Here is a 15,556-nt window from a genome sequence, read left to right as displayed (position 1 = left end):
CTGCTTGGTTTAGGGAGTAAGAATGGGAGGGGGAGGGGGAGGGGGAGGGATATACCTGCTAAAATGGCTTTTTGGGAAAGTAATGAAGTTATGCTTTATGGGGAACTGGAATAGGTTTTTGAATGAATGCTGAATGAGAACTAGGCAGATCCCCTTCAATGACATTCCAGCTTAAGTCCAAGATGGTCAAACCATTTAACCCACCAATTTCTTCTGGGATTTCGCCACTTAAATTGTTGTAACTCAAATCAAGTTGCTCTAAGCTGACCAACCCACCAATGTCCTTTGGGATTTCTCCCTGCAGGTTGTTTTGTGCCAGATTAAGGACCCTTAGGCTGACAATTTCTGATATGCTTGGTGGAATTCCTCCGGAGAGGGGTGGATTGGATACAAGAGCTAAATGCTCCAAGGAAGTGGTTGCACTAAAAAGCTTCGGAGAAAGAGTGACAGGAGATGTTAGAAAACAGTTGAATATAGACAAGGTCTTCAGAAAAGGTAGCTTGAACAGGGAATCTGATAGATTAGAGGAGGATTTGCAGGGTGGGGTGACAACATCAAGGGCGGATTAAGCTTAAGTGCTGTAAATTTTTTTACAGCACCTATGCTGTAGTAAATCTAAGGGTTTGGACATCAGGGCCAATATGGATCTTTGTTACATGAAAGATTGGAGGATCTTGATCACCAATCTCACATTGAATACCAGGCCATGGAGTGTCTGTACAGTACAGGCAGGGGCGGACTCACATGCAAAAGTTTTAAAATTTTCTTTAAAATTCGTAAATTTATAAAATTGTTCCCCCAAAATATTTTTTTTGTCCCCCCTAATTTTTTTTTTTTATGTTTTGACCCCTCTTTTATTTTGAAGAGCCAAAAATATCCTTGATTTGTACCGTTAGCTTCTAATCAAAATCCAAACTTAGTTTCCTTTTTTTTGTACCGTCTAAACTCACAAGTCACAAATCACAAGCATGTGAAGCCTGTACGTCTGCAACCCCCTACACGGCTGCCCATCTCCCGACTCTCCCTACCCATCTGCAGCTCTGTTGCCTGCACCAAGACTCCAAGACTGAGAGTTCTAAGAGACTAAGAGTGACATTCCAGAGAGAAATCAAGAAAACTAGAAGAACAAATCGCCACGTGACATGTTGCTATAAAAAAGTTGGAACTTTCCAACGATGACGAGTCGTCCCCAAGAAGTGTATTGGAAATCACTGTTCTGGGTACACCAGAGTCGGACCACAGTGGGAGCAGCAACTTCAGCTCGTCGTGTGTCTCTCCCCCCAAAAACCGACGGTGACTCCTCAGCTCCGAGAGAGCCACGGTGGGTCGCTGTGGAAGTCAATGATCGAGGCCTTGAAGAAGAAATCGAGGAGGAGGTTCTCGACCATCCCGTCGCTGGGTGCGAGCCATGAGGTTTCGAAGAAGAATCTGTGGTAGTGAGGTGGAAGTTGGCTCGGATTTGGAGCGCCAAGGAAGGGATTGATTACGGTGGGGTTTCGATGCCCAAGCCGCCGTGACTCGTGGAGGAACTTTGACTATGCTGAGCTTGCGGCTGCCACGGATAATTTCAGTCCTGGTAAGAACAAACATCTTCCTTTGTTTTTTGTTTCTTTTCTTATTTTTGTGCATTTAAACGTATTCTAAGTTGAAAGGATTATTCTAAAAAATCTAAATACGATTATTACAATACTTGTCATGTAAGCCTAAGTAATGAATTACAATTTAATATATAATTAAATTTAAGGCTTTTATATTTTTTATTTTACATAAACACATACAAATACACGTAGAGAAAAACTACATGTATTTATGTACGTATGTAGTTAGAATAATGATTCACTGCCACCTAAAGATACAACTTTTCACCACCTTGCCTATGTGGCAAGGTGGTCCCCCACTACTTTTTGAATTTTTTTATTTTTTAAAAATAAATTAAGGTGATGGATCACCTTGCCACATAGGCAAGATGGTGAAAAGTTGTATATTTAGGTGGTAGTGAATCATTACTCATGTAGTTATGTATTTATATAAGTTCGTCCGTTTGTCTGGTCGGCCCCTTACTAAAATTCCTAGTTCCGTCCCTATGTACAGTGCTGTGGGTGCAGTTCAGCCCAGCCAGGGTCCTCTAGAAGAGCACTCATGAGTCATGTCTTCAAATAGCCCCAAAATCTCTTCCTCTTCCATCACCATTTCACCTCCCCTGTTTTGTTGTGCAATCACCTCCCCTGCCAAAACAAGGAATCCTACAAACAAAAGAGACACAGCAGAAGCCATGAGAGAAAACCAGGAAACTGACCCACAATAATTTTATGAAGGTTGTATCTTTAGAACCAAAAAGTGACCATAATTTGTTGTGTTCTCACAACCTTTCATGAATGGTATTGATGGCAAAGGAGACGAAACTAAAGGAATATCTATGCAGCTCACCTTTATGTCAGTATGAAGGCTGCATGAACCTGAAGTTGTCGCCTTTGCATCCCAGAATTGCAGGCATGAGTACGACAGTGCTAGTTTGCATGAAAAAAGGTGGTGAGATGCGCGAAGGGAAAACAGTTACTATAAATGGTAAAGCTTCTCAGAATGGTCAAAATTGGTTTAAGTGTAACATGACTGGACATAGCTGTATCTCAGTAACAAAGATACTTTACAGACTTTCAGACTACACTCCTGACTCCACTGCTGATCTCTCCATCTCTCTCTCGGATTGGCTGCAGGCCACCCCCACAGGAATCCAAAACACTAATTTTCCTATTCGCCAAATATTCCTCTGTTTTTTTGGTTTTGTTTTTCTTTTTTCTTTTTTTTTTTGTTTTGTTTTTTGCTGCCAAATGTTCCTCGATGTACATTTGGGTTATGCTTATTAGAGCTAAATCGGATAATAGCCTGGTTTTAGCCTCAAGTTCAGATACTATCTGAGCTTGAATCTTTGCATATAATAAGTAGCACAATTTTTTTTTGTTCGGTAAGCATCAATTCAATAAATGAGAAAAGGGTTACAAGCAACAAAAACAAAAGGTTGAACAGGGATGTACTCCCTAACAAGAAACCCATATCCAAAGAAACGACCCCATTACTATAAACAACAAACAGGAAATGGATGTGTTTATGACCCCTTATGGGCTAATAAATGTCCATGTCCATTAAACATTGGGCATAAGCCAAGGAATAGGCCGCAAAAAGCGGCACAAGCACCAAAACAGAGGAGGATAGGGGCATAACCCTCACAAGACTCTTCAACCCTACCCAAACCCCCAGTGACGGGGATGCGGGCAAGTGCATGACCATCAAAAAGACCATTCAACGGTTTCAACCCTACCTGAACGTGCAGAGGCATAACCATATGAGACCCTTTAACCCTACCCGAACCCCCAAAATGGGGACACAGGCAGGGCATGACCCTTCAACCTTACCCAAACCTTGGGGGTTGAGGAGGTGAAAGGATTGCTGAAATCATAAACAAGAATTGTTATTGTCAAGGAGTAAAACACTCTAAGAAAATAAGTCTCCTCCACAGGATAATACAACAAGAACCAATGAGACAACAACCCACAAAGAAAAAAAGAAGAAATACAGAAAATACAATAGGAATACACAACAAAAACCAACATCAGCAAGCCATGGTGGGTAGCGGGGACAGGCATTGACGGTGGGCAACGGACAAGACAGGGCGTGCAAAGCACTCATCGGCGCGTGGTGACCTGAAAAAGGCGTTGGGTATGGTGACAAGGAACGGAATGGCTGGTGGGGGCAATGGCTTGGCACGATGGAGAGCAACGGTGACATTGGATAGCAGAGTTTGACCGGAGCGTGCAAGCCACTCGCCAGCGGGTGGGGGCCTGATGAAGACACGGATCAAGGAGGTGAGGAACGGAGGGGCAAATGAAGATGAGCGACGCTCGTATGGTGGCCGAACATACGAGGATTAACATATCTGAATTAAGGATGAGAATCAAATCCAATACGTAGGGGTGTAAATCCGGCCAGTTATAATCGGCCGGTAATCAGTAATCGAGAAACCGATTTGATATCTAATTGGAAATAACTAGTAACCGGCTCTACCAAAATATAAATATATATATATATATATATATATATAAATAAATAATTGTTAAAGTCAATTTAGAAGCAAAACAGTAGTAGCAATGGTTGAACTGGCAGCAGAAGGTCTGAAATATTACAAAGTGATTGGTCAATCTGCTGATCTTTTCACCCTTCAGGTTTATGACTAATATTTCCCTAAGATTAAGCTTTTTTTTTTCCAAATATTCTTGATTTTGATAATCATAAGATTGGATTTTCTTTTATTCTCTATAAAGACTAATTAACAGAAGCAAGCCACAGCTTAGCAAAGAACAGCAACAGAATCTTACTAGATGGGCTGTAAGTTCCTAACATGAGTTTTATCCAGTTTCACTGAAATCTTTGATGGTTATTATTAGGAACCAAATATATAATCAATCATGATGTATTTTTGATAATTGAACGCTGATGCTGGGGAAAGCACTGCAGGTTTTGTTTGCTGGATCCCTCTTAAAAAACAACAATGTGATTCATGAAGACCTAATGACAGCCATGTCAAAGAAGGCAACTGTACTGGAGTGCATTGAAGCAATTGAGAAAGCTGCATAGTTCTAAGATCAGAATCCTTTTGATTTGAAGATTCACTTTTGGATCATTCTTGCCCCTAAAGAACTCTTGCAGTAATAGCAATCTAGATGATTTTCATTACTACCTTTGCCTGCTAGGCTACAGGATAATATTCACTCTGTCAAGAGAAAGTGAAAATATATGAATCTCTTGTAACTGTACATTTTCCATGATAATCTGGAAACAATGGTTATGAGAAAGAAAAAAAAAATGTACTTTTTGCTTAGCGTGAACCAAATTAATTTTTAAACTGCACCAACCTGACAGTTACCGGTTGGTGTAGTTGTCCAAAAAGCCCAAAAAATAGGTCCAAAAACAATTTTTTTAAAACCGTTGGTTACTACAAACCCGGTTAACCTGTAATCGATTTTAGCCAATAACCGATAACTGGCTCTAGGTTTTCACCCATACCCATATATGGTGGGTTGCTGTCTGCCGAAGTAGGCGGAGGTGGGACAGGGAGCACCAAAAAATAGGTGGAGGGCAGGGAGAGAACCAAAGAGCCCCACTGAAGAGATAACCAGAGTTGTGTTGAGATGGGGAGCGACCAAAAACAGAGGAAAATAGGTGGAAACAAAGAGAAAGAAAAAGGGAGGAGAGGAGGGGAGGAGGATGAGCACCATACCTCCTCCCCAGAAATGTACTCCCGGATGAAAAATGTTTTCAGAGCCTTTCTCTCTATTAGTTTTTGTGTTGGCTGCATTCTGTTGACAAAATCACTTCTATGTAATGTTGCTGTTTTCATCAGGGAAGCTGCCTTATCCAGAGTCTACTCTTCAGCCATGTCCTTCAAGAAGATTCTGTGAAGTTTGGAAGCAAGTTTATTTCGGTTCCCTGCTAGCCATCCGAACGACGTGGTATTCCGTTCGGACACTCAGCAACATCCATCCAGACGATAAGATCTTTTCCGTCTGGACATCCATCAGTGTCTAGAAGCTCATCAGAGTTCGAGAAGATCCTAGTGTTCCAGTGCATCTGTCCGGATGACGTGGTTATACCATTCGGACGCCATTCAGGGTTTGACAATGATTAGGGTTTCTGCCTCAAGACATAGTTATGGGAAGACGGCTGCTACCGTCTGGATGATGTGTGATCCCGTCCGGACGATGTTTTCTCCAGTTCAACCGTCCGGACATCAGTCTTTAGGGTCCAGACGCTCCAAGCCTTATTATGGTAATTACGTACAGCCGAGATGCTGTAAATAGGGATTCCACTATTCAGAGTGAAGTTAGAAGAAATTCAAGTTCCCTCTCAGCCGTCCGGACGATCGTGCCATCCCGTCCGGACGCCTACTGTTCCTGCTTCTTCCATCCGGACGATGTGCCATCCCGTCCGGACACAGTCAGTCCAGCATCATCTGTCCGGACGATGTGCTTCTTCCGTCCAGACACCTACACTGTATCGAGAAGTTTCTGTGCCAACTTACTTCCGTCCGGACGTTTCAGCAGCACGTCCGGACGCTACTCAGCTCTCGAACGGTTCTCTGATTCTTTCCAATTTCCAAGAAAGGGAAGATCAATCAACCGTCCGGACGATGTGGTATCCCGTCCGGACGCGTATCTCCGTAAGGCAAGAATCACAGTTCAAAATGAACTGTTCGGACATCTGACAGCTGTGGTCCGGACACTGGTGCATCGTATATGGTAACTGACGATTCGACTTCAACCGTCCGGACGTCTCCCCCTTATGGTCTGGACGCACACGCATCAGATATGGAAATTGCGTGCTGAAGTTTAGCCGTCTGGACGCGCGAAGCCTGTTATGGAAATTACTTGCAGCGGACGTGCGTCCGTCTGGACGATCGAGCCATCCCGTCCGGACAATGTTCTTATACAGGAAAGATTTCTCCGCGAAATTTTCGAAAAAATCCTGTCGCACAGTTGTCCGTCCGGACGTCCATGGTCCACCGTCCGGACGGCTCACAGGCTTATTTTGCCTGACGCCCATTCTGACCCCCAGCCTATAAATAGGGGTCTCTGGGCACTTAGAGCTGCAAGAATTCGAAGTGAATTCCTCTAGAGCTCAGAGAAGTTCGAAATTCCTCTGAAACCATTCAATAGAATTCGGTGGTGAATTCTCTACAGCTTAGAGACGTGATATTTCCTCTAAAGCCTTGCCAATGGTGTGAATTCCATTAGAGCTCAGAGAAGTCATCAATCCCTCTGAAGCCGTTTTACAAGTGTGTTGTGCTGTAAACAGAAGTCTATCTTAGATGTCAGCTCTAAGGTAAGGAGTTCCATTGAAGACCCCTTCAAGTAGGTGAACCTGGTTGGGAAGCGTTCGTGTTGGGTTACACGTCAGAGATCAAGATACGACCACTGCATCGGTACATGTGAGTGTTACTGTCTTGTATCTAGCTATTTCTTCTGAATAGTGGAATTCCTGGGTTTGGCTGCCCCGGAGTGGTTTTTCTCTTAACTGAGTTTCCACTTCGTCAACAAAAATCTCTGTGTCATTTACTTTCCGCTGTGCTTTAATTTTTGTTGACACTTATGCACACACTTTACTTTTAGAAGTCATTTCAATTTTTCACTCTCTAAACAAGAGAGAGAAGCCCCAGGAGCAAAATATTTTTTTTCCTAAAACCCTTTTAGTAGCACAAATTTTTGCTTCCCCAAGAAATTGTGGCCTAGACGATCTTAAGTTCTCACCATGCGAGTAGAAAAACTTGAATTTTGGCGCCAACTTAGACAACTTCAAGTCCATAAACTTGCAATAATGGAAATAATTTGCTTTTGATTGTAAATACACACATATTTGTGTGTACATTAATTTAAATCATTAGTTATCTAAAAAATTTAAACGAATAAAAATTAATAAATTTGATCTGTTAATTAATATTATAACCATATACATACACATGCATCTCATTTCATTGTATAATACTATTTAGAAGTTTTGATGCAGTCTGACATAGTAGAAGGGCTCAATTTATAGAACTTTCATGCTAGTGATACAATGCTTCTCATTAAAACCCCATGCCTCACATTAAATGCAGGTCAGATCAGTCCAATTCGAATCTACTCAATCTGACACAACTACTCATAAGCTTCCAAATTTTTCTTGCCAAATATCCCTGAGCTACCACCCATCTAGTCTTGGTCGATCGGGCATATTGCTTGGTTGACCAAGCAAGTAACAAAATTTCTCTAACTCTTCGTTTTCGACCCTGTTTTTCATTCTGTTTCGTTCTATCGACCCTGTTTTTCATTCTGTTTCATCCTATCTTACTCAAATACTCTCGTACTCCATCTTAAAATGTTTTTAAAGTATTTTAGACACTTTATTATTTTCTTAATTATATTTTGTGTGTTTTATTTTCTCATGCATTACACCAATAGCCCCTAATCTTTGAGATTGGCATGGATTTGACTCATTAAGAACCCAGCACCAAATCCAAAGAGTGCCCCAACAACAACTAACAGTGTTGACCACCTATAAACTATATGGACGACTGCACACCATAGCATATATAATCCTCCTAACTGCACTGGAATAAAGAACACGTGACATAAACTGCTCATCCTCCTCACTTTGTAGTGATAAAACTACTAAAAGTATGAAATGAGCAACAAGTACTTACTAGTTTAGAATTTTGCATATCTAAACATTCAAAAACTTTTTCAATGTACTTTTTCTGTGAAAAATACAACTTTTCTTCTTCCCTATATATGTGAATCTCCATTTCCAATATTTTCTTTGCATCATCCAATTTGATCATTTCAAACTGATCACCAACCGAGTCTTCAATTTGTTGGTTTTAACATTCTTTTAGCAACAAGCAGCATTGCATCCATGTAGAGTAATAAGTAGACAAAAGAAGTTTTTGACAATTGTCTATAATACACAACTATCATAATTACTTTTAGAGTAACCATGTCTAACCATATAACGATTTCTTCAACCTGCAAAGTGATTGAGGTATAAATTTACAAGTGAAAGTGCGAAAAATCGAAGAAATCTGGACTACCACTTGGAGAGGGCAGTGAAGTGGTGACAGAGGAGGAAGGAAATGAGGCAGGGGAGGAAGATGTGGTCTTTTATAGGTGTATATTACATATATACATGCATACAATATCTCACATAAATGACAATAATTCTAATTAATGAAGGTCAAATTGATGTCTCAATGGAAATAGTTCACAAGAGCATCAATTAAAATTTGGATGTGCTTCATTCTTTCCTTGGCCTTCCTTGTTCAAAATGCCTTGATTACCTCTGATAATTTTCTGCCCATTTTGTCTGACTTGCACATCCAGATTTCTGCTAATCATCTTTGATCATTTGGCATCGATCTTCCACTAACTAGAAAAGGCTATGTTTAGGTGGCCGAAAAAGAAACCTAGACCAATATGTTGAACGTATTATATCAGCCCAAAGTTGATAATGTAGCAGAACAAACAGAATAACTGGGACACCAGTCGAAGCAAGTATAACAATTGGAGCCCTTGACATGCTGCCATCATATACCAAAAAACAGGTTGCACTAAAGGCTACCACCATGCCTGCTATAGAAGTGAAGAGTGTGGTGAGTCCAAACACCAACCTTCCAGGTAATGACTCTAGGAAATCTTTTTCCGTGTAACGTGACGTGAGAATTGACAAGAACGTTAATATCGAAGTCGAAGAGGATAACAATGCTATTGCATCTGAAATGAAAAATACCATAAACCAGTTTTTTTTGAAAAAAATAGGAGTGCCTTTTTCTTGATTGTTGCCACCCGGTACAGTGAAGGCTGCAGCAAAAACCACTGTGGCAATCAGTGTCGCCACAAGCATGCAATAGTTCGCTGTGTCCTTCATCCACTTTTCACCATCTTTTCGTAAATTTTTATGTTGCTTTGTGAATATATCCCAAGGTGTTTCGCCTTTCGAATTTCTCATCTTCACGTATGGAGGCGGCACAATCTTTTCTATCTCCTACAATGATCAAGGTGTACATTGACAAGTAGAAGTGTTAGACACATATATGCAAGTAGGAGAAAAAGAGATTATAAATTATTAACTCCCACCTTAAACCACAACAACTCTCGTTGCATTTGAAGGGCTGCTCCTGATACAATATTTAGTCGATCTGGAGGAGGTAATTTTCCAGCTAAGTGCAGCATATTGTCATTGTTTTCATCAACATAGGCTGCAATGATATCCTTGATGGCCCCTATCTCATATATTAGATTGTATACGCTCTCTTGCCGATTTAAAATAGCAATGTGAAATAAACTTCGATTTTTTTTGTCTACCTTCCACATAAGGTCAGGGTAAGAGCGTACAAGTATAATTAGAAATTCAGCATTCCCTAATTCTGCAGCATCAAAAAGGAAAGAAGAATGATTGCCAACCAGGTTTGAGAAGTCTCTATCTGTCAATATCCGAACCTCTTTCCAAAGGTCTTCAACTAATTGATGGGCGAATGTCTGCATCAAAGCTTTGTTGTAAATCCCCTTGAACCCTGTGATTAGAAAAAAATATATATATATACATTTCAAAGATAATTTGTAAGAAGGAAATATTAGTTCTATGTACATTATTATGACAAGATCCAAAATGAGAAATGATATTGCCAGTTTTATGACAGAAAAAAGCAAAGATTCAACGAAGTCTACCGCGTCCGCGTCTTACAAGAGGAAGTTATTTTTTGTAGATTTCGTTGGATATGGAATAAACTAGACACTTTAACCTCTTATATCTTTTGAAGCATATCAAATGCCACAAGCTGATCTAGTCCTAAAGCTGATGATTCTGATCCACTTGCAAATATGTACGTAATATGTTAGGAAAACATTACCATTAGCTTCTGGTATATGTTAAGATAAAGCATACTTTTGGTTTTATGGGATACCAGTATATTTACCTGACTATTATATTGGGCTGGACAAGTAAATCTGTAGTTGAACAATGAATTTTATCTCTTTCCTCAGCATCCCAATTTTTGAGAATGCCATCCTAATCCAGATTTCATTGGCAAATTAATATGCAAATTAACATTTATGTTGAGTTTTTGTATTGGGTTATATACTGGGATCAACTTATTGATTTTTCTGCCATTTTCTATTTTATTGTGAGTAGAATCCCTTTAAATTGACAAGGCTTTGTGATAGATTTTATGCTGTACAGTTTTGACATGAATGGTGATATATTTGCATTAGCACTAGATAACTGATTTTACTTTGAGAAGCTATTAATAACTAAACAGTCATATGATCACAAGAGTCAAATTGGCTTCAGATTTAGGGGTTTGGGGGTTAGATGTCCTGCTAATTTGATGACTAGCCTATTCTCAAATAACAAGAACAAAAAGAGAAAAATAAAAGTTCTATACATTTGAAGTGAAAAATGGATGCTACCTTTCCCCCCCTCCCCTTAAAAAAAGAAAAGAAGCTATTTATAATGCTCTTGTGTGTCTGTAAAGGAAACATTACAAGTTTTATGGCAGATTGAGACATATAAATAGAAAATGGTTTATCTCATCAGAACTTCTTATAGTTTATGAGGCAGATATCATCTAAATATTTGATGAGATCAAGTTAGACTACTTTTTCATTCTGTAGTGATTTGAGTAAAATCGTCATTAAATTTTGATTAATGCAATAAAAACAACTACTTGGGAAATGTTATATGCTAATAAAGAAAGTTTCAGCTGAGGGCAAACTGACAGGAGTTTAAGCATGTTTCCCATATCGATAGCTCCCTCTTACTGCCAATTGCAAAAGGTTTTTTGGCCAACTCATGCAATGCTGTCTTCCGATTTCCATCCTGGGCAGTTGATAATGTTCGATCCTTTTCCAGAATTTTCAACGCTAAATCTGTCCATAAAAACAGTAGATTTGATCATTGTCAAAGGTTGGTTAAAAAAAATCCTTTTAAGGTAACTAATATTGCAAAAGAAGCGATAACTCTACCCAACTTGTCTAACTGCCTAAAAACTTGTTTGTGATTGTGTTAAGGAGTTTAAAAAATGTTTTTAGTACATAAAAAGTGGTGACAAGCAAAAATGAGTCCGTTTGGTAGATGAGGTTTTTTTTAAAAAGCACTTTCAGACTTTTTCTATAACAAAAATTGTGTTTCCCAACTCAATCCCAAACAGGCTATAAAACTACTCATTGTGGAAGTTATGCCACAACATAGAATGATCAATTTTGTCAAATTTATACATATATATACACATTTCACATCCCATTGAAAATAAATTGCCTTAAACTTATAATCAGTGAGATGCAGGGCATACCATACATATCAGTGGAAATAGTAGCAAGAAGGAGCTGAATGCGTTCAATTGGAGTCAACTGTTCAAAAGGAGTCACAGATAATAGATATGACACCATGTTTCTGCGTCCAAGTGAAGCTGCAATTAGAAGTGGTGTGAGTCCTTGGCTATCACGTATGCATGGCAGTCTATTGTTCTTGTTCACCATCTCCTCAGCAATTGCCACAATTCCTGATGCAGCAGCAAAGCAAAGTGCTGTGTTTCCATCTTTGTTTTGCAATACTAAGTCATCCTCAGACATACATTTCACCAGTTCTTTTACAAAACTTGTGCGTTTTGCTGCCGCAGCAATGTGAAGAGCTGTCATATGCCCTTCCGTTATGGGATCCCGAACGACTTCTGGATATTTCTGAAGTAAAGACTTAGCAGCCTGCCAATCACCTTTTAGTGCAGCTTGATAGAGGGGAACACACAAGGCAAGGTATCGAAATCTTCTTGCCCCTGAAATTTTTTGAAGGGGAATTCGTATTATCTACAATATTTTTTTTTTGGTGATGTATCATGCCATTTAGATGCTATGAAGTTGGAAGAATTAAATATCTTATAGGTTTGCAACTGTAAATATCTTCAACAAATGAATTTTTCTTCTTGGTTGTGTTTATGTGCTCTTTGTGTTATTCAACAGATAGTACTTACTCTCAATATTCTGACGCTGAATTTGAGTTTCATTTGCAGAAGGCTCCTCTACTACATCTGTCTGCACCAATTCTTCTTGTGGCCCATGTAATAATCTAGCTGCGTCCCAGTCAGCCAAATTCCCTAGAAGAGAGCATAAAGAGGGCTGAAGTTTAAGGAAGAGTATCCATAGAGCCTGAAGACCAGTATCTCCGGGGTCAGCTACTTGTCTCTGATATGTCAAACTATTAGATTCCAAGCTTGATACATATTGTTGTTGATAAATAGTTGTTCCCTGACCCTGAGCCAAGTAGGGGGAGTATGCTGTTGTAGGAAATGATCGAACCGAATCAAATGCTTGTTGATCGACATCTTGTCCAGAAGGAGCCCTTTGAGGATGACTCATTCGTGGACATATAATTGTCCCATTTGCCACTGGTCTTCTTCTAAGAAGCATGTTGATCGCACCCTCTTCCATTTTTTTCTTCTTTTGTAAGAAATAAAATCATATATTAGAAACTAAATGTTACTACATAATTATTTGTCCGAGAATTAACATGATTTTTAGATACATTGAATGTACACATCTTTCTAGAGATGCATCTAGTATTATTCATGTATGGGTGTTAGGGAGAGATGAATGTACCAAAATGCGATTTCAATAAATGCGATTTGAAAATGTAATTTTTAAAAAGACAGTTAAGTGTTTGACAAAATTACATATTAGCTTTTAAAGTTAAGCGTTTTCAAATCGCAATTTTTTTAAAAATTTACCATACATTTTCTAAAATTTGATATAAAATTGCATGTTTTATCTATTAAATCACAGTGCCAAACACACCCTTAATAGAAAAATGAAAATGTGAACCTTTGTCGGCCGACGAAACCACGAGCCTCAAGGCAAACACCACCTCACCTACCCTCACGGCCACAAACGGCCAAGAAGTATAATACCCACAAATCCCCTGCACTGCCGGCACCAAGCTAAAGCACCAAACAGTACCTCACGGCCACCACACCCTGAACCTCTAGCGATGCACGCTCACAGCCAATACACTGATACACCGCCGCTCCAAACACCAAGAACAACCACAAAAAGGGCGATCTGCCAAAAACAACCAACCAATTCAAAAAACCAAGGCTGATCGACTCGTCTTATTTTGTTCTTCGTCAACGACCACAACCTACTGGTCCTCCATGTGACCTGTGTTAGGATGAACCAATCACAAACACACAGCAGAATTTACAGACAATCTAGTACCAAAAACTCAACTCACTAATAATGCAGAGACATAACACTTCTAAATGGTTTTGAAAACTGTTTCAAGAAAGCTGAAAATTTGCGGGAAACAGTTTTTAGTGCACAATGTATCCTTGTGTAAGTATTTGATTAACACAAGTTTATATCAAAAGAAATTCTGTACTTTGTAATTATTGGCTGTAAAGAGAAAGACCCTTTGATCATATACGAAACAATTCAATTTTCCAAGTGTTCGTGGTTTAACTATTTTAATTGTTGGCGTACCTTTCTCCGCCCCTCTCTTCTTTGAGCAGCCACCGCGAACCACTGAAATGGCTATAAAAGTACGTATACCGATTACAACCAACCGCAAAGCTACAGCACACCACCACGTACAAATCACCGCAAGCTATCACACACAGACCATCGGAATTCGGAAGCCACCCACCTCCTACAAGAAACCACCCGTTGCCACAAGCCGGCCACCCGCGTTGAGTAGAGAGTGAAAACAGACAGGACAGGCGAACGATGGTGTAAAATGAGATAGACGAAAAAAATATATCGGAAAAATTACACGTAATAATGTCAAACTACCGCTTCATTGTCAATGTTCCACGAACTATAAAAAAAAAAATGCTATAACCCATTCTAATGTCTTTAAGTAGTCATTTTATGTTGACATAGCGTCAATTGTATTAATGTCCTCTTAAACTAACAAAAATGTCAATGTCTACTGTAATGATAAAAATACCCTTCACAAAATTATTAATTTTTTAAAAAAAAAATTAAAAAAACTAAAAAATTATTTTAAAACATCTAAAAAAACAAAAAAGGTATAAATTTTTTTTGCTCCTTTTTTTTGTTTTTTTTTGTTTTTTAAAAAAAAAAAATCATTCTTTTTTGCTTTTTTTTTTTTTTTTAATTTTTGAAATTTTTTTGTTTAGTTTTTTTTTATTATTATTATTTTTTCAAATCATAAAGACATTTTTGTCTTATTGAAAAAAAATTTAAGATCACTTTTGTCTTTTTGCTGGTCTTAATGGATCGTTGACATATTTTGATAGTTTGAAATGAGACATTAACACAATTAGTAGTTTGAGAAAGACATTGACAATTGAGTAGTAGTTTTGAGGGAGATATGTGTACTTTTTCTCAAAGATTTATATATGATTTATGAGACCTGAGCTAATGACAGATTTACCCTTTTATATAGTTTTTTAAAAAGCTATTAAGTGGGTATCGATAATAATTTTTTTTGTTAAAAAAAAAAAAAAAAAAAAAAAAAAAAAAAAAAAAGAGGAAGAGAAATTAATATTAAGCAAAAGTAGATTGTTTTCCCATTCCAAAATTATTTTTCAGTCAAAGAATGTCAAACACGTTTTCAAGAAGAAAAAAAAAAAGGCTAAATATAAAATAAATATCAGAAAAAACGCGATAATAGACCACATTGTCTCGGTTTTTAAATACTAAAATTGACTCTTTAAGTTTTTCTATATTTTCAATATGATCCTTTTGTGTGTTTTCGGTCCAAAATAATAACGTTCGTCACTATAAGTGCCATGTTAGTATTTCTACCACATTATATTAAAATAATCATTTTTATTTTATTAGAAAAATAAATTTTAAAAAAATGAAAATCTTAAAAAGATCAAAAAAAAAAAAACAAAAAATGGTCAACTGCACCTTTACCGTTGGGGTGGCCGGAGCATTCACCGGGCCACCTCTAGAGACCGGAAGTGGCCATGCGAGGTACCCCAAAAGTTGGGGTAGCTTATGCTGCCACTCACAGA

The 15,556-nt window shown here is 38.5% G+C and overlaps 2 protein-coding genes across 2 annotated transcripts; both read right to left on the bottom strand.

Annotated features, from left to right (window-relative positions):
• Window positions 1-32: 32 nt before the first annotated feature.
• Window positions 33-2,564, bottom strand: LOC133867886 (receptor like protein 29-like). The gene is given in 5 exon segments (XM_062304656.1): window positions 33-557; window positions 634-717; window positions 2,086-2,150; window positions 2,152-2,243; window positions 2,428-2,564. Coding segments are annotated over 4 exon segments (657 nt in total). The 5' UTR covers window positions 2,191-2,243; window positions 2,428-2,564; the 3' UTR covers window positions 33-88.
• Window positions 2,565-8,490: 5,926 nt separating this feature from the next.
• Window positions 8,491-14,321, bottom strand: LOC133867880 (ankyrin repeat-containing protein At5g02620-like). The gene is made up of 7 exons (XM_062304651.1): window positions 14,052-14,321; window positions 13,395-13,730; window positions 12,548-13,013; window positions 11,873-12,352; window positions 11,301-11,450; window positions 9,660-10,096; window positions 8,491-9,567 (listed from the first exon to the last, which is right to left on the bottom strand). The coding sequence occupies exons 3-7, from the start codon at window positions 13,002-13,004 to the stop codon at window positions 8,953-8,955; spliced, it is 2,139 nt and encodes a 712-aa protein (XP_062160635.1). The 5' UTR covers window positions 13,005-13,013; window positions 13,395-13,730; window positions 14,052-14,321; the 3' UTR covers window positions 8,491-8,952.
• Between the last annotated feature and the right edge of the window lie 1,235 nt (window positions 14,322-15,556).

This window comes from Alnus glutinosa, chromosome 5, assembly GCF_958979055.1.
Source record: "Alnus glutinosa chromosome 5, dhAlnGlut1.1, whole genome shotgun sequence".
In the NCBI taxonomy this organism is placed as follows: Eukaryota; Viridiplantae; Streptophyta; class Magnoliopsida; order Fagales; family Betulaceae; genus Alnus; species Alnus glutinosa.
This window is presented reverse-complemented; position numbering and strand designations above follow the sequence as displayed.